Source organism: Notamacropus eugenii, chromosome 3, assembly GCF_028372415.1.
Source record: "Notamacropus eugenii isolate mMacEug1 chromosome 3, mMacEug1.pri_v2, whole genome shotgun sequence".
Classification (NCBI taxonomy): Eukaryota; Metazoa; Chordata; class Mammalia; order Diprotodontia; family Macropodidae; genus Notamacropus; species Notamacropus eugenii.
Genome location: NC_092874.1, coordinates 27563050 through 27582522, shown reverse-complemented (window position 1 = coordinate 27582522; position 19473 = coordinate 27563050). Strand labels below are relative to the sequence as shown.

Sequence of the window (19473 nt, the reverse complement as noted above, 5' to 3'; positions counted from 1 at the left end):
CCTGGCACATAGTAGGCCCCTAATAAATGCTGACTTACACCACCCCGGAAGCCCTCATTTCTTGACTTTTGGGGCTGAAGTTGGAATAGTTATTCTCTTATTAAGAGTTCTAACAGTATTAAATTATTTAACGTATACTGGCTTCTGGTGTGTTTTCACAAAGACCTTGTATCTCTTCACTTGAAAAGTTACATGAAAAGCATGTAAACAATTTTTTTGAGTTTTTAAACGACTGAAAAAGTTTCACCACAAACATAAAATCTGTTTTCAAGATATAAAAGTAAAAATAAAATATTATCTATGTTCCAAATGGTAGACTTTTTGTCTCTCTTTTTATTTCTCAAATAAATTTTGCTGAAATCTTTTGTTATTACACTGGTTGCCTGAATTTTCCCCTGTGTTCTTCCCCTTCTAGAGTCATCCCATAAAAGCAATTTAGCAAAAATAATCCACTGCCACAAAAAAAATCAGACAATACATGCAATGTTCCACAGCTAATGACCCCTCATCTCTGTAAATGGGGACAGGGAGATATTAAATGTTTTTAAACATTTTTCATGGGTTCAGTCATAAAATCTCAATAGAAAATGCCCAATAGTAAGAGTATAGGCAGCTTTCTGCTTTAAATAACTTCCAGAAACATCCCAGAGACCTAGAGTCCTGAGTACCATCTTTCTTTTCAGCATCCTCTTAGACTGTGAGAATGGAAGTTACCTTGGGCGGGGGGGAGGTTAGCAAAGGGGGACCTACTGCAATCTGAAAGAGTGCACTTATCTCTGAAGCCTAAATCAGCCACTGTTTTCCACCAGCAGCATCACTGCCTCAGAGTTCACATAACCTTATGCCTGTCCGTGACTGACTTCTTGAACATAATTTTTTAAATGTCTCTTTTTATCCAGACCCATCCTCCAAACCAGAGCAGCCAAGCACAGTGTGGCAACATGGACATTTCAAAAGGAACACTCCCTTTGCACTTTCTGAAGCTTGAATGTGATATAACTGTCATAATGTTGGTTTCGAGGTGCCTACCATAGGTAAGTAGCTGGATTTTTCCAGTGACTATTTAACTCTGAAAATATATTGGGAGAGAAATCATGATACATATTAGAGAATGAGATACCAGCCAACCACAAGCATGTATTTTATCAGTTGCTCTAAATATAAACATAGAGAGCGCTAAGCTAAAGAGAGACCTCAACTTTTAGACAGTAGACTTAATTTTTAATGGGAACTTAAGGATTTTTTTAAAAAGAAAACCTTGTTGACAACAACCTAGATTTCTGATCTTTCAGCTTTACATGTGCCATGTGAAACACCCAGTGTCTTCAGTTTCTCATCTGTAAAATGGAGGGAAGAGAGAAAAGGCTAGACTAGATCATCCCTTAAGCTCAGTCCGTCTCTAAATCAATGATCCTAAAATCTCATCCCAGAGCCACACTCTACCAGGGTGACTCAGAAAGGATTTGCAAACAGTGGTATAAGGGGACTGGGGGCAAAGAGAAGAATGTGCTCACATCCTGAGAAATGCTCCATTTTTGTCATTATATCCTCAGCATCCAATAAAGTGCCTGATGTTTAATAAATGTTCATGGACTGATTCTCTGAAGAAACTTAACATGAAGAATCTTATCCCCTACCACACACCTTTTTGCTGTTGATATTCAGTTGTTTCATTCATGTCCTACTCTTCAAGATCCCATATGAAGTTTCCTGGCAAGAATACTGGAGCAGTTTGCCATTTCCTTCTCTAGCTCATTTTATAGATGAGGAAATTGAGGCAAACAGGGGTGACTTGGCCAAGGTCACATGGGTAGTAAGTGCCTAGGCCACATTTGAACTCAGGAAGATGAGTCTTCCTGACTCCAGGCCTGACACTCTAACCACTGTGCCACCTAGCTACCACATTCCCTACTCTAGCTCCAATACCATTTTTCCCCAAAGTCCCCAAGGTGGGGGGTGGGGAAGGTGGTCCTTTCAATTGAAGTGATTTTTCTTTACAAACAATAGACAAATGAAGATCTATAACCCATATGGTTTTCCTTTTATTTTTAGTCTTTACTCTTTAAAGAAACTAAACCAATTGCTGAATGCCAAGGATAGGATAAAGGTGGCAATCTTCCTTTATCAAGATTTTAAGCATTTCACCCTCAATAAATCTTCAAGACTTTCAAAAACATTAGGCTTTCTTATCAGTTTGCAAGGGCTACAACGAACATTTACCCTGAGCATCTGATTAGGAAAATCTTTTTGTCAAAATAATTTCCTCCTGAAAGGCTAGAACAGACACTCAAGTAAGTGAACATAATTCAAGCCCTGGGTTGACCAATTGTGCCATATTGTGATTTGTGGTCTTTTTGTCCTCACTACAAAAACTGCCTGATGGGTTTGGTCTTCACTTAGAAGTCAATCAGTCAATCAATGAGTAAATCAATAAACACCTATCATGTGCCAGGCACTGTGTTAAGAAGTCTCAAATCTGGAGGGAGGAGCCAAGATAGCGGAGTAGAAAGACACACATATGCTAGCTCCGAACCCACAGCCCATAAAATATCTGTAAAGAAGAACTCCCAACAAATTCTGGAGCAGCAGAAGCCACAGAACAACGGAGCAGAGGAGATTTCTGTTCCAGAGAGCCCTGAAAACCTGACGCAAAAGGTGCATCGCGCTGCGGAAGTGGAGCAGAGCCCAGCCCTGCCTTGGCCGTGTGGCACTGAGAGGAACAGAGCCAGGCAGGCTTCAGGGACAGAATCTCCAGCAGCAGCGCAGGTCCCTCCACCCAAAGGCGCCAGGGGTGAGTGAGTCTTTTTGGCTTGCAGAGAGGGAAGTGGGGTGTCTCCATAACTCAGGCCCTCCTGGGAGGCAGCAGCGGGGGAGGCGACGGACAGGGGCTCCCCAATCAGGCAGGAGCTTGGATCCATTGTTGCAGGTCACCCCATAAACCCCCTGAGGGAACTGAGCCCAGTGTAGCAGCCCCACCCCTACCTGAGCACCTGAACTTAATCTCACACTGAACAGCAGCCCCGCCCCTCCCCAAAGCCCTGAGGCTGGGAAGCAGCATTTGAATCTCAGACCCCAAGCACTGGCTAGGCGGATCTGGAGGCGTGGTGGGGGTGGAAAGAAAACTCAGAAGGCAAGTCACTGGCTGGGAAAATGCCCAGTGAAGAGAAAAAAAATAAGACTATAGAAGGTTACTTTCTTGGTGAACAGATAATTCCTCCCTTCCTTTCTGATGAGGAAGAACAATGCTTACCATCAGGCAAAGACACAGAAGTCAAGGCTTCTGTATCCCACACATCCAAAATAAATATACCATGGGCTCAGGCCATGGAAGAGCTCAAAAAGGGTTTTGAAAATCAAGTTAGAGAGGTGGAGGAAAAACTGGGAAGAGAAATGAGAGAGATGAAAGAAAAGCATGAAAAGCAGGTCAACACCTTGCTAAAGGAGACCCAAAACATGCTGAAGAAAATAACATCTTAAAAAATAGGCTAACTCAATTGGCAAAAGAGGTTCAAAAAGCCAATGAGGAGAAGAATGCTTTCAAAAGCAGAATTAGCCAAATGGAAAAAGAGGTTCAAAAGCTCACTGAAGAAAACAGTTCTTTCAAAATTAGAATGGAACAGATGGAGGCTAATGACTTTATGAGAAACCAAGAAATCACAAAACAAAACCAAAAGAATGAAAAAATGGAAGATAATGTGAAATATCTTATTGGAAAAACAACTGACCTGGAAAATAGATCCAGGAGAGACAATTTAAAAATTATGGGACTACCTGAAAGCCATGATCAGAAAAAGAGCCTAGACATCATCTTTCATGAAATTATCAAGGAAAACTGCTCTGAGATTCTAGAACCAGAGGGCAAAATAAGTATCCAAGGAATCCACTGATCACTGCCTGAAAGAGATCCAAAAAGAGAAACTCCTAGAACATCGTGGCCAAATTCCAGAGTTCCCTGGTCAAGGAGAAAATATTGCAAGCAGCTAGAAAGAAACAATTCAAGTATTATGGAAATACAATCAGGATAACACAAGATCTAGCAGCTTCTACATTAAGGGATCGAAGGGTGTGGAATATGATATTCCAGAAGTCAAAGGAACTAGGACTAAAACCAAGAATCACCTACCCAGCAAAACTGAGTATAATACTTCAGGGGAAAAAATGGTCTTTCAACGAAATTGGGGACTTTCAAGCATTCTTGATGAAAAGACCAGAGCTGAAAAGAAAATTTAACTTTCAAACACAAGAATGAAGAGAAGTATGAAAAGGTAAACAGCAAAGAGAAGTCACAAGGGACTTACTAAAGTTGAACTGTTTACATTCCTACATGGAAAGAAAATATTTGTAACTCTTGAAACTTTTCAGTATCTGGGAAGTTGGTGGGATTACACACACACACACACACACACACACACACACACACACACACACGCACAGAGAGACAGAGAGCACAGAGTGAATTGAATAGGATGGGATCATATCTTAAAAAAATGAAATTAAGCAGTGAGAGAGAAATATATTGGGAGGAGAAAGGGAGAAATGGAATGGGGCAAATTATCTCTCATAAAAGAGCCAAGCAAAAGACTTTTTAGTGGAGGGAAAAAGAAGGGAGGTTGAGAGAAAAACATGAAGTTTACTCTCATCACATTCCACTAAAGGAAGGAATAAAATGCACACTCATTTTGGCATGAAAACTTATCTTACAATACAGAAAAATGGGGGAGAAGGGGATAAGCAGGGTGGGGGGAATGATGGAAGGGAGGGCAATGGGAGGAGGGAGCAATTAGAAGTCAACACTCTTGGGGAGGGACAGGATCAAAAGAGAGAATAGAAGCAATGGGGGGCAGGATAGGATGGAGGGAAATATAGTTAGTCTTACACAGCACGACTATTATGGAAGTCATTTGCAAAACTACACAGACTTGGCCTATATTGAATTGCTTGCCTTCCAAAAGGAATGAGTGGAAAGGGAGGGATGAAGAGAAGTTGGAACTCAAAGTTTTAGGATCAACTGTCGAGTACTGTTCTCGCTACTAGGAAATAAGAAATACAGGTAAAGGGGTATAGAAAGTTATCTGGCTCTACAGGACAAAAGAGAAGATGGGGACAAGGGAAGGGAGGGATGATAGAAGAGAGGGCAGATTGGTGATAGGGGCAATTAGAATGCTCTGTGTTTTGGGGTGGGGGGAGGGGACAAATGGGAAGAAAATTTGGAACCCAAAATTTTGTGAAAATGAATGTTAAAAGTTAAATAAATTAATAAAAAAAAGAAGTCTCATATCTAAAAAAATTTGTAATACTCTGGATTCTGCACTTACATTCCAAATAAAAAAATCAGAGTCTGAATTTCTTTTTAAATAATAATGAAACCATATAGGGTCTGGTTATCAATTGAATTTTGTAAAAGACTGAGTAAATTGGACTTGTCAACTAGCTTTTCTTTTGGAAAACATAAAACTGAATTTTCTTTGAGGGGGAAAATTATTTTCCTTTAACATGTTATTCCACTTCAAGTTTTAAGTGATTAAACTGATTACAAACTTGCAGCAAACACATAATCCAATTATCTGGAAAGCAAGCAGCAATATAGCATTATTACTCGACCAGTTTGCTGAATTTACACTTTCATCAGTCACTTTGCTTTCTTGTTTTACAACATATTAAAATATCTTGCATGGTGATTCCAAGAGCTTACAGATCTTCCTAGAGTTGTTAAATTACTTGCCAGTCCTTGATACTTTGGGAATTGATTTGCTCCACGTGGCTAGTCTTTTGAAACTCAAAACCCTGCCATATGAATTGAAGCCATCAATTTAGATAATAATTAGTCCAAGGGACTGTGCTCCATTTGTCTGTTGTTCAGTTGTTTCAGTCGTGTCCAACTCTTTGTGACACCATTTGGGATTTTCTTGGCAAAGATAATGGAGTGGTTTGCCATGTCCTTCTCCAGCTCATTTTACAGATGAGGAAACTGAGGCACACAAGGTTAAGTAACTTGCTACTTGTCTGTATAGGTGACCAGATGTGGTCTATGAAAAGAAGACAGGTCAGCCCAGCTACCAAACCGTTTCCTAAGAACTAGGAACTTTGGAGTTCAGTTGGAAACGGATGAAAGCAGAGGGCACCTAGTAGAAGTAAATAATCTTCTCTACCCTATGACAATCAACTTACTAGAAATTGTCCACAGGTAGTGTTCCTTCTTGTATGATGAGAAAACCAGAAAGGCAGTTAGGAAAAGATAGGACCATAGAACTAGAGCAGAAAGAGGTCTCAGAGGCCAACTCATCTCACTGTCTCCTTTTACAAATGAAGAAACTAGACAGCTAAGTTGTGTAGTAGGTAAAGCACTAGGCCTAGAGTCAAGAACACTTATGAGCTGTGTAAACCTGCAAGAGGCACTGAATTTTTGTCTGCCTCAGCTTCTTCATCTGTCAAATGGAATTATAACAGCCCCTAACTTCCAGGGTTGTTATGATGAAAAAAATTTCTAAATATCTTTCTAAACCTTAAATTGCTGTAAAAATGCTGGCTATTATTATTTTATTATTTTTAAACAGAATGGTGACTTTATAATCAAACCACAGACTCGGAGTTAAAAGGAACCTCACAGACCATGTAGTCTAATCCCTTCATTTTCCAGATAAGGAAACAAGCTAGAAAAGTGTCTTGGCCAAAGTCCTTTTTCCAAGTATTTGACCCAGATTTATGTATCACCCAAATAGTGACTTTAATTCATACTTTGGGTTCTGGGAGAATGACTCCTGGAAACTGTTCTTTTCCAGGTTTGCTTGGCTTTTTAAAAAGAAAAAGAACGAGAGACTCAGGATGGCTTTCCTGGGACTCTTCTTGATCTGGGGACTCATCCCAGTAACAAGAGGGCATCCGTGTCCCTGTCTCTACAGTCAGGAAGCTCTGCTTACGTGTTAGAACAGATCAAAAAGTCATAACATGGGAAAAAGATCAGCTTTCTTCTAAGCAGCCTCATTAGGAGTTGGGTAATGCCCAGTGACCAGAGGCATTAAGGCACTTACTCAATGCACTTGAATCTTATTTGCTATTTTTAATATTGAAATGGAATCACTCCCCTTAAAGGTTCAGGACTATTTCTTCCACTCCAGACTATATCCTTTCCCATACAAAAAGGGGAGAGAGGGATGCTACTGAGTGTCCTTATTTAAATTACTCAGGCAAGATAATTCCTGAAAAAAAGAAAACAAAAAGGTTGGAACAAAAGGCAGCACCTCGAAAGCAGGGGCTGTTTTGGTCTTGTATCCTAAGCCCATGGCATAGGGCCTTGAATATAACAGGTGCTTAATCAATGTTTACTGATATAAAATTTAATTTTAAGGCAGAATTTGAAAATGAACCCCAAACTTAGAGTCCATAGTTTGAAGGGCACAATCATTTTCTGCCTCACTAGTAAAAGGTTCAACCAATACGAGAAGTGAATTCACAAAGTGCTCAAACTGAGGCCTGCATGAACCTTGGTAACCTCATCAGCACGTCCCAATGACAGGCAGGCCCTATTCAACTTAAAGTCATTAGAGGGAGCAATTAGAATGAGCAGTTCAATTACCAAAGCAAGATGATTATGAATGACTTGGCCAAGTCCTATCCCCACAAACGGCCTCTGAGGCTTAAGAGTTTCTGGGCCTTCCAAGTGCCAGACTATGGAGGAGCTAACACCCAGCAGAAACACTTCAGGGTTTAGACTCCTTGAGATCAGTTGGATCATGGTTCCCACTGCAGAAGGGAGAAAGAAGAGTTTCATCAACTCTGCTGCAAAAGATCATGGTATGGAAGAAAGAAAGCCCATAGGATCTGGGGTCTGAAGCTCTGTATTCAAATCCTAGCTTTGCTGACTCTTCCTGTGTGATCTTGGGCAATTCACCTATTTTTGGACTGCAGTGTTCTGAGCTAGAAAATGAAGGGGCTTACATCTCTAAGGCCTCTGAGGTTATGACCTTAGTTGACAAATTTTTCTCAAGGGCTCGCTATTCAATTCAATTCAGCAAACATTTGTGAAGCACCTCCTCTACGTTCCACATTCTTCTAGGTGCTACTGGCAACAAAGAAGTAGAAGACAGGGTGTCCTAGGTGGCGAGACCAAACATGAAATAAAGGCATGACAAGTCAAGGACCAGTACAGACTAAGATGGTAAGTTGTGGATACAACCTTTAAGTGCTGGAGTACTTCATTTTGGAGTCTCAGCCTAGACACCATGATGGCTACCATGACACCATAGAGACTGCCACGCTCTAGAAATGTGAAAGATGCCTACTGATGCATACTAAAGGAATATAAACCAGAAACTTTGGCTGCTTGGAAAACCAACACCAAGTACAAGCTTCAATCCCCAACTTGAAGGAATATTTTTGAGGACTCCGAGGAGGAGCAAAGTCAGGGTAATGGAAGTCTGAGCTGCACAGGCAGAAGCTCGTGCTTCAGCTGCTTTATTTAGATCTGACCTTTATGAACAAAAGACAAGTCTAAAAATAGGTTCTGCAGCATCTAATAAGAAAATAGCTTTATTAACAGCTGAGAAATCAGAGAGCACTATTTCTGTTTTATCAGAATCCCCTCCTCAGTTTGGTGACTTGTCTAAAAAATGTGGTCAATTTCAGTGAAACTAACCAACCTGTCTCCCAGCCCCAGATCACAGGTCAATCAATGTGAAAGGTGGACGTTTTCTTAGAAATACGAAAGCACCAGAGACCAAGTAAATGCAAATTCGTCTTATCTCTGACAGAACACTTATTGCCAGTCGAATAACAAATCCCATCAGGGCTCTGTGACAGTTTTCTTATTGTTCATTTTTATTGATGTAGCATGATTATTTAACACTTGGTGTGTGGACATACAGTCATGGCTGGGAGGGCCCTCAGAAGCTAAGCAGTCCAGCCTTTCATTTTACACTTGAGGAACTGAAGCCCAGGAAAGGTAAGTGACTTGAGGAAGGTCACATTAAGCATCAGAGATGAGATTTCAACCCAGTTCTTTCCCAGGTCCAGGGAAACAGAGAGTCCAGTGCACTCTCCATTGAACCACACTGTACCCCACCACCCCCCCATCTCCGTCTCCATCACGGTGCCCTGCACCGTGCACAACATTTCATATTGTATGCATAAGTATACAATAAACTCCAGCTGTTTGACAAATGTGGCTTTGAAGGCCAGGTAAAGATTTGCTAAGGATTATTAAAACCTCTTAAGTTTTTTTCCTTCACAACACTAAGGAACTCAATGTTTTCTTGGCAAAAAAAAAAAATCACAAAACTTTAATTAACCCTACAGGAGGTCAAGGCTTCAAAGTTTCTGAATTATAGTATATAAATTAATTATCAGTTCAGTAAAGACTAATGAATTTACCCAAGACTGCTTTAAAATTAATAAGATGCATATATGTGCAAAATAAATCGGCCAAGCAAGTGAGTTGGCTTAAAGGAAGTTAGGCAGGGAGCCAAAAGGACATTCGATAAACTTCATCCTCTCTTCTATCCCTGCTTTTTGATAGGTCTCTGTGGAAGAATCTGCTGAGGGAAAATTTAAACAGAATTTTCACTGGGATGCTGGGCACTGAACACCATAATACTTGCATTACCTTAGTAGCTGACATTTACAGTGCTTCAAGGTTTTAAAAGTTTTCATGTAAATGAATAATAACAATTTTGATGACAATAATTTAACAGGAAGCCAGGAGGACATTCATTAAACTTGTTCTTTCTTTTACATCAGTTTTTTTGGTAAACGTCTATGGAAAAATCATGGTGGAGAAGTTTAAGTCATACGTGAAGTTATTTAGTGGGGTGCTGAATGTTGTAACACTGGTCTAACAGTAACCGCTGACCTTTATACCATGCCCCAAGGTTTGCAAAGCCTTATGTTGACATTATCTCATTTTGGTGTCATAACACTGTGAGGGAGGTGCTGCATGTATGACCCTCCTCATTTTACAGGTGAACAAATTGAGGCCCCAAGTTGACTATGGTCATACAGCCAGAGAGTACCAGAAGCAAGACTCTAAGCCAGGTCATCAGGAGTCCAGGTCAAGCACTCTCTTCATTCAAGACAACCCTGTGCCATCAATGCTCCCCCTCTGACCAACGAGACGCCATCTGGAGAGGTTTGTGACTTACTCAGAGTTCCAAACTGAGCAAGGGTCGAAGGCAGGCCTTGAATGAACCAAGATCTCTATCAATTCCAAGTCCATACTACACTATGCCATGGTAGGCCATGAGATGGGATCAACTGCAAAATCCTCTGGATTTGGAGTGAAGAGATCTGAGATCAAATATAGCTCACTATCAAGCACTGTCTCCTTGTCCAAGTGTCTTCCATGCTCAGGACTGTCAGTGTGTCACTTGTCAAATGACCCCTAAGGTCCCTTCCTGCTCTTTGACCTAGCACCCCTTTGGGGAAACCACGTGTAACAGTTTCACTTTGGTACTCCAGGAAACAAACCCTCTTAAATGGGGCAAAATATGGAATCGCCAAAGGCTGAATTTCATGTATTAGAGTGGTAGACTGTTTCCTTATCTAGCACAGATATCTAAGTTCTTTTAGACTAGTGATATTTGTTACTGTTGGGTCATTTTAAGTCATGTCTGACTCTCTATGACTCCATCTGGGGTTTCCTTGGCAGAGATCCTAGAGTGGTTAACTCATTTTACAGATGAGGAAATTGAGGCAAATGGGATTTAGTGACTTGCCCAGGGTCACACAGCTAGTCTGTATCTGAGCCTGGATTTGAACTCTGGTCCTGACTCTTGGCACATTATGTCTATCCATTCATTATGCCACCTAGCTGCCCAGACTAGTCACATATAGGGAGTAATAGTAGTTAGGTAGAGTTAGACAGAGCTGGCAGAAGCCTGTGTAGACAGGGCCGCTAGGATCCTGTGGGTTGACAGGCAGGCAGGAAAACTAAGAATGCATCATTTTCATCTGTCTCAATGGTAAAAAATCAAAAGTGTAAATACATCCACCATAAAGTCATACTGGAATCAGAACATTAAGAATAAAAAGTATTTGTCAATAAGCATTGCTGCTCAGCAGCTCACCACCAACTTTGAAAGTATTAAAGTTGGCAAACGTGCATTTATGTGTTGGGCACTGTGCTAAGCATCGGAAATATAAAGATCTAAAAAGGATATTCTGTATCTAACATTTTTTTTTAAAAAAAAAGAAACTATTTTTAAAGAAAATCGGAAGGTAAACATATATTAAGTGCCTACTGTGTTCTAGGCACTGTGAAAATCACTACAAATATTATCTCATTTCAGCATTAAGGATTATATCGTATAAGGATCTGGGCCTTAAGGATGATAATGGATTAAACAAGAATGACTCTAAAATGTAAACCATTTGATAAAAGGCTCAGGAGAAGGCATTTTCTTATTTCACTAAAATAAGAATACCTTCTACTCTCTGACTAACAGCATATGTCTCAGGAAAACAATCTGATGATTCTGTTGTACATCAATTGGACACAGAATTATGTGCATAATAAATCTCTAAGTTATTCTTCTATCAAATCACAGCCGACAATCAGTCACCATCTGCTGCCACCCAGGTTCCAGCCTCACAACCCTCCTCTTCTCCTCCCTCCCACTTGGCCCACAGAACCAATCAGTTACCAAGTATTAACAGAGTCTGCCTTCATGACCCTCTACATCAGTGCCCTCCCCCCTTTACACAGGTCAGCACCCTAGTTCAGGTAGGCATAAACTTTTGTCTTACATAGCCAGGTGGCCCAGTGGATAGAGTACTGGGCTTGGAGTCAGGAAGTCCTGAGTTCAAATTCAGCTTCAGATGCTTACTAGCTGGGTGAGTCACTTCACCTCTGGTTGCCTCAGTTTTTTTCTTCTGTAAAATGGGGATAATAACAGCCCTACTTTGTAGGGTCATTGTGAGAATCAAATAGGATCTTAATGGTAAAATGCTTAGCCCAGCCTGTGTCTGGCATATACCAAGTGCTATAGAAAAGTACAGAAATATTTCAGTAACTTCCTAATTGGTCTCTCAGCCTCTCTCTCCTCTCCAATCCATCATCCATGTAGCTGCAAAACAGTTTTACTAAAGCAAAGGTCTGAATTCCAAATGACTCATGATGGAAAATGCTCTCCACATCCCAAGAAAGACCTATGGAGTCTGAATGCAGATCGAAGCACACTATTTTCACTATTTTTTTGTTTTTTCTTTCTTGTGGTTTTTCCCTTTTGTTCTGATTCTTCTTTCACAGCACGACTAACGTGGAAATACGTTTAACATGACTGTATATGTGTAACCTATGTCTTGGGAAGGGAGAAAAAATTTGGAATTCAAAATCTTATAAAAGTGAATGCGGAAAACTATCCTTACATCTAATAGGAAAAAAATAAAATGCTATTAAATGGCAAAAAATAAAACAAAGGTCTGAGCGTGTCACTTCTCCACTCTATAAACAGCACTGGCTCCTTACTACCTCCTTTGGGTCAAATGGAAACCCCTTTGCTTCCCATGTAAAGCCCTTTCTAAGCTGGCTCTGCCTGTCCTTCCAGTTCTACCCTATATACTGCTCTTCTTCACACAGGCTACATTCTAGTAAATCAGCCTATGGTACCTCATCTCCCATCTCTGCACTGGCTGTGTTCCATGCCTAGAATGTGTTTCCTACCTTTCTTTGCCTCTCAGAATTCCCAGTTTCCTTCAAAGTACAAACAAAAGGCCACAATGTAGATGAAGCCTTTCCCAATACCCCCCATCCTTCCCTGCAGCCACTTATGTCTTCCTCATTTCCACCATTCAATTAATTGGTGTTATTTCATATATATTCTGTATACAATGTACTTAGGTTCACATAAGTGTTCTCCTCTGACACTCTGTAAGCTCCATGAAGGCAGAGATTATATATTTAGTCTTTGTGTTAGAGCACAAAAGCCTTCCCCATTGGCCTACCCCAACACGTATGGCTATAGCAATGGCACAGTATCTGGCACACAGCAGGTGCTTAATAAATGCTTGCCAAACGATTGAGTTTCATTTCCCCAGACAATGCTCAGTGATGGAGCCATGTACACCCAGCTGTTTATCTCAAACCACAGAGTGATCAATAAGGTAACTTTAAGCATGATCCCATTGGCCTACAGAGCTACACTCAATGGTAAAGAGAGCCCCAAGTAAAGTCAATTGTCCCACAACTCATTCCTGAGGTCGTGGTCTATATTCATATTTGTAGCATTTTACACGAAACCATCTCAGCTTATTTTATTTTCACTCCACCAATGGGAATAAAAAGGACACACCTGGGGAAACATATCTATGTATATAGAAACAGGCTTCTATATTTGTATGTAACACATCATGTATAAATGTACTTATATGCACATATATAAAATGCATATAAACGTTCACATTCTATATATAAAACAGTATATAAATAGATTCATATGCGCAGATATATATTTATGTAGATTTGTTTATAAATTTACGTAAGCCATTATACATAATACGCATTTATATGTAAATATATGTTTAAATGTAACAATTATTCATTAATATGAAGTACCATACCCATTTACCGAAATAATGGAATTCAGACTTTCAGTCCTAGATTCAAACCTCAGAGGCAGAACTGTAGCTTCTGTGGTCCCCCTTATTTGTATTTTAGGACTTTTTCACATTATTTTGTGGCACTTATAAACAGAAGGAAACATTCTTATCCCCAAATCATTAACATAAAGGACCCTATGTAAACACCAATGAGAGCCCTAAAATTCCTGAATTATTGAGGATACAGCGTGCTTTATTCAGATCTAAAAGGGACAGTAACATCCATCAGAATAGAAATAATAGGTGGGAAAAGAGACCTTTCATAATGGTTGCATTATATGAATTTTGTCCAGTCTATGCATGTAATTAACACATGGTTAGCAGGTATCCTTTAAAGTGTCAATAGTTCAGCTGCTTAACATTCCCTCCCTTTAAATGCCCCAAGACAGAAATGCAAATTATGGAGAAATAGCCTGCAATCTTTCCATCAAATAAGTGAACCCAGAAAGCACTTGAATCCCCTGAACCACTCTCCTCGTAAGGCCCGACAGACATAATGGGGGCTTCCTGCTGTCCCTATTCAAATGACATCTCAAGGACCATTCAGACATTTCTGGCCCAACTATCATTCTGCGTCCTCCTATTGTTTGCTCGATATCAAAATGATCTAATAAGTACTACCATGATCTTTCAGATTGCGAAGAATCACAGTTGGAAGGCTATGGGACTGCCACCCTGTCACTAACGAAGCCTCTATTTTCTTAACGTGGGCCCTGAACATGAGTGATGGCACTTTCAGAAGCAGGTCAAGAGGCAGCAAAGCTGAAGAAATAAAAGGAGGAAAGATATAAAACTATAACACAGCTGGCAAGGTACTTGGAAGAGGCTTTAAAAAATGTACATATGTATGTGTATATATATATATATATATATATATATATATATATATATATATATATATATATATATATATATATATATATATATATATATATATATATATATATATATATATATATATATATATATATATATATAAAATTACCTGGTCTTGGTCTTGATCCGATTCCTCCAGTGTATTCCCTGAGAAGAAGAATGAATGTTGGTTAATGCAACATTCTAAGGCTGGTAGAATTGAATTCTACCAGATAAGAAACAGAAAATCTATTCCCTCATCAGAATCATTGACAAGTCACAGTAAGTTAGGTAAGCAAGGCCCTTGGGAAAGGAGAATCAGCTCAGGTTTGGTCCAACAATTCTAAGACCCTCCTGCCAGCCCATTGTGCCAAGCCCCACCCTTCTACAGTTGCTCTCTCCTGGACATCGTCACAACACCCTTTTCCACTCCCCACTTTCCACCTCTGGCTCTGAGAATCAAGATCAACTCAACACTGTCATTTCTAGAAAGGATGTGCCTCTTCAACAGCCCTGAGCATCCTGGGACTTCCCAGACCAAAACACCCCTCCCTGGCCAACGTGTCCTTTTATGCGAATGTACGTTCTGTAAGGGCAGGGTCTCTCTTGCTTTCTGCGTTTGTATCCAGGGCACTTAGCACAATGTTTGTCATACAGGAAGCATATTCATTCATTCATTCTGGAATACAACATGAAATTATGTGAAGATGGATAAAATGTCCAAAGCACTTGCTCCAAATGTTACTCTGTTAGGCGTATAACCCAAGGAGGTCACTTACAGAAAGAAAGGACTCCAGATTGCTCTTCTGTTGGGGAATGGTTAAAAAAGTCATGGCACACGAATGTAACTGGATATGGCTATGCTGTAAGAGATGATGACTGGTGAAAACAGAAGTGCTGAAAGAATCGTCTGAACTGATACAAAGTGAAAGAAAAGCAGAACCAGGAAAACCACAGTAATGTAAAGAGAAATAATAAAAACCAAAACAATCAAAACCAAAGGCTACAAAAGTCTAATGAGAAAGAGACAGAGAAAGCTCTATTTTCTGCTTCTTTGTAGAGCACGGACGGAACACGACATAAAACTTCAGACACTAGTTTGGTTCAACTGTTTTTCTTCCTCTTTTTTATTCTTCATCAGAAGTGATTACTCTCTGGGAGGGAGAAAAGCCAGGAGACACAGGGAAATGTAGGAGATGTAAAAACAAATGACAGAAATAGAAATTTCATTCAAAAAAGATTATGGCATTACAAACACTTAGGAATATCTCTTAAGACTTTTTTAAATTAAGGAAGCAAATTTTAAAATTTTAAAGTATATACACTCTTTTTACAAAAAATCCTTTCATTTTCAATGTGTCCAAAAAAACCCTGTAAGATAAATGATTTCCCAGGTCTCCTGACTTGAATGATTTCAAAAGCTCAGTACTGCCAATATTGCTCCATGTTGCCAATGCCTGCCCCCAATTCTCCCACCCTATCCTACCCCGCTGCTTTCACCCTCTGTTCCAGATTGTCTTCCCATTTTATAAACTGCTAGTAGACTTAACTTCTACTTTGGGGAGGTTTGCTCAGTGCATACCAAGTGAACCCCCATGACTTTTTCACTCAAGTCAATTAGTTTTTCCAGGCATGGGCTTCTGAGACAGGATCTAAGCTCAGATTTCTACTGTTACTTAACTGACTGAATCACATTGAGCAATACTATGAAGATGCTAGCATTTCAATATTTTTCCATATGAGTCTGACCATTTTGGCCTTGACATTTCATTTCAATACTACAAATTCTCATTTAATACAAACAAAATATAATTTTAAATCCTCCTTTAATGGTGATTGGGGATTTTGTTTTTAATCATAATTACTTAGCTGCTTTTGAAAATTCTTTTTTGCTGGGTGACTGGATTTGGCATGGACTTGTAACTTGAGAGAGAGATGGGGGAAGGGAGAGAGAGAGACACACAGAGACACAGAGAGAGACACAGAGACACAGAAGCTTTCAAACCTTAAAACATCATATAAATGTTAGCTATGGCCCCTCATTTTAAAGAGGGGGCATTGTTACTTGCCTCAGTGACCCAAGATTTGAAATCAAGTCTGTGACTCCACGTTCAGTACTCTTTCCACCCCACCAAATGGCCTCTAACTCTGGTTTCCTAGTTAATCCTATAAGGAATTCCTTTAGGGGACTTTAAGGAAACCAAGCTCTTTTCCAAAGCATTCCCAAGTGCTATGCATAATCATTAAAAGCAGAAAATTATCAAAGCAGATTTGAGGACCATAAAGCACAATAATGCCAGAAACAACGAAATAATAAGCCATCCAATTTCAGCTCCTTCATAGAGAAAGCATACACAAGGTTATTCTGACTCTGGTCTGGTGATGAAATTTCCTGTTGACTGCTCAGATAAGTTAAGTTGGTTCTAGGCAAGCAAAGACCAGTTGGCTCAGTTTAACTAAAATTAGCATAGAGATTATGAGAAAAATGGGCAGTGCAGATGACAGGGGAAAGCTCTGAAGAAAACAGCAACAACTGTTAACGAGAGGCCAACTACATCAATTCTGAGATCACACAATGGTCCTGCAGTTCTACCTGTAAAAACTGAATTTAAGCTGTCTTTAAATACAAATGCCAAACACACCTGCATGCAGACATGTACAAATATGCAAAAAAAAATCAGCAGAGGAAGAGCTGTAAGTTCACAGTCAGAGCCTGGCCACTGAAAACCTTGGACCACTCAAGGCTGCCTGCTCTCTCTGGCCTGTTACCATGGCAACAGGATGCAGGCAGGCGTGGAGAAACCTTGTTGCCTAAGCAACAGGACAAGGGAAAAACCAGGGCTTCAAGCTCGTGGCACTGGCCAAGGTTCTAGGTTCCAGGATAGTGGATGTTTTCAAGCCTAGGCATCTCTGAACTGTATTATGGCAAGATGGACAGAGTTTGAACAAAGGTCACTGGTGTGGGGTGCTTGAGTGTCAGCTGCCTGTAGCTTAGGAGACCTGAGTTCAAATTAGGGTGATGTCCTTAGCAGGAAAGAAGCAAATTTGCAAATTATAATTCCTGTTAGTTGCTCAAACCAGACTGGACTGGTATACCTGCCATTATTCTAGCTCCTTCTAGCACTCTCTCTTTCTTACTCCCTGCCCATCTCAGGACTTCTGCATATTGTTGCTTCATTTTTTAAAGTAACATTTAGTGAGTTCCTTTCAAATCTCTTCAAGGCAGTCATACAAAAATGCATAAGACAGGGTCTTTTCCCACAAAAAATATGATTTTGTAGGGGAGGTAAGGCACGTAAAATAAATTTAATACTAGGTAAAATTGATAAGTGCATCAGAGAGATGTAAAGATGTGCTTAAGTGTTCCAAGTTGGGAGAGATTATTTCTACATAGAGAGATTTATGAAGCCTTCACAGATGTGATCAGATTGGATTTAATCTCTCAGTGAAAACTGTCCATTCTAAAGTCACCAATGATCTCTTAAGTGTCAAATCTAAAGACCTTTTCTTAGACCTATTTACTGACCTATCTTCAGCAACTGACAAGATGGAGATGCCTTCCTTCTAAGTTCTTGTGACATTGCTTTCTCTTGCTTTTCTTCCTACCCATGTGACTACTTCTTCTCAGGTTCCTTTGAAGGACATCCTTCATACTATGCCTCTCTAACTGTGGATAAACCCCCAAGGATCTGTCCCAGGTCCTTTTACCTCTCTACATTCTCTTTCTGGGTGACTTCATTAATCACACGAGCCTAATTATCATCTCTATGTTTATGAGTACCTCCACCCCCAGTGGTCCTGATCTTTATCTGGCCACTGGACCCAGATGGCTCCAGAGGAGAAAGTAAGGCTGGTAACTCTGCACAGACCTCCCTCACTTAAATCCAATTCACTTGCAAGCCATGGTATCACCTTCCTGATGTCATCCTCTTCAAGAAAGAAGGACGAACAACCACCACCAAATCTATATATCCAGCCCAAGTCTCTTTCCTGAGTTCTAGTCCCAAATTACTAACTGGCTGTTCATCAGGTCCCATGGGAAGCCTCACAAGCAAGTCAAAACGAACAACTCTAAAACAGACTGAATAGCTTTCCCCCAAAACCTTGCCCTCCTCCAAACTTGCCTTTTACTGTCCCAAGCACCACCATCCTTCCAGTTACTCAGCTTTACAACCTCACTGTCATCCTCAATTCCTCATTCTCAGTCACTTCTCATAGTCAATTAGTTAACAAATTTCATTTCCATTTGCACAGCATCTCTCTCATGAATCCCCGTCTCTGCTTCAGATTCTCATTAGATCCTTAAAAAAACGACTTTGTTCTCTGATACAAGGGTGAATGTATGAGTTTTTCCTGCTCTAAGTCTTGTAGTATGGACATTTGATTTACTCCTCACCATTTAGGTGTGGCTTTATGGGGGAAGAATTGGTTTTTCTGCCTTTGGGCCTTCAAAAGTTTGTCAAAGGTAAGAAATTTGCATTTAAGTGCATTGTAAATTCTGACTTTGATACTAAAATGAAGTGTGAATTGAGAAGCATTGCACGTCATGGCCGGTTCAGATACACATTCTCCTTCCCTCGACCATGTTACAAAATGTCTGTCTTATATCTCAATTCCTTTCAGTAATTACAAAGTCTGTGATAGAATTCAACTTGAGTTTTTATGCCACTGGCCCACCCATAAAATGATACATTCCGTCTTTCTCAGCTCCTAAGATAATTTAAAGAGACATTTAAAATTACCAAAATTTTCTGCTGAATTTTTTCTATCAGAAGTCTGGCAAATATGCTTATAGAAAAAAACACACTAGTCATTTGTATATGTGTCTTTTTCCTCTACCAGACTCTAAGTTCTAGGAGAGGAGAGATTGTGGTCCTCTCTTTTGCATTCCTACTGACACCTCCCATGCTTCCTTGTCATAACAAGTCCTCCATAAATATCCACAAATTAATTTCTCTTATAAATCCAATATGGATCCTTCTAATGTCACCAAAACGGGTCTCCTAGAACATTTGCCTAAGATGTTTGGTC

The 19473-nt window shown here is 40.0% G+C and overlaps 1 protein-coding gene across 6 annotated transcripts in view; it reads right to left on the bottom strand.

The window, feature by feature from the left end:
* Positions 1 to 19473, bottom strand: part of NEK10 (NIMA related kinase 10) — a 237154-nt gene that overhangs the window by 33648 nt on the left and 184033 nt on the right. For 3 of the 6 annotated variants that reach the window (XM_072651141.1, XM_072651142.1, XM_072651145.1), the window contains 2 exons: positions 14573 to 14610; positions 14209 to 14349 (listed from right to left, as the gene is read on the bottom strand). In XM_072651141.1, the coding sequence (XP_072507242.1) occupies positions 14209 to 14349; positions 14573 to 14610 (179 nt within the window). Of the gene's footprint in view, positions 1 to 14208; positions 14350 to 14572; positions 14611 to 14632; positions 15597 to 19473 lie in introns of those variants that run through there. The other 3 variants (XM_072651143.1, XM_072651144.1, XM_072651146.1) reach the window with 2 other exon arrangements.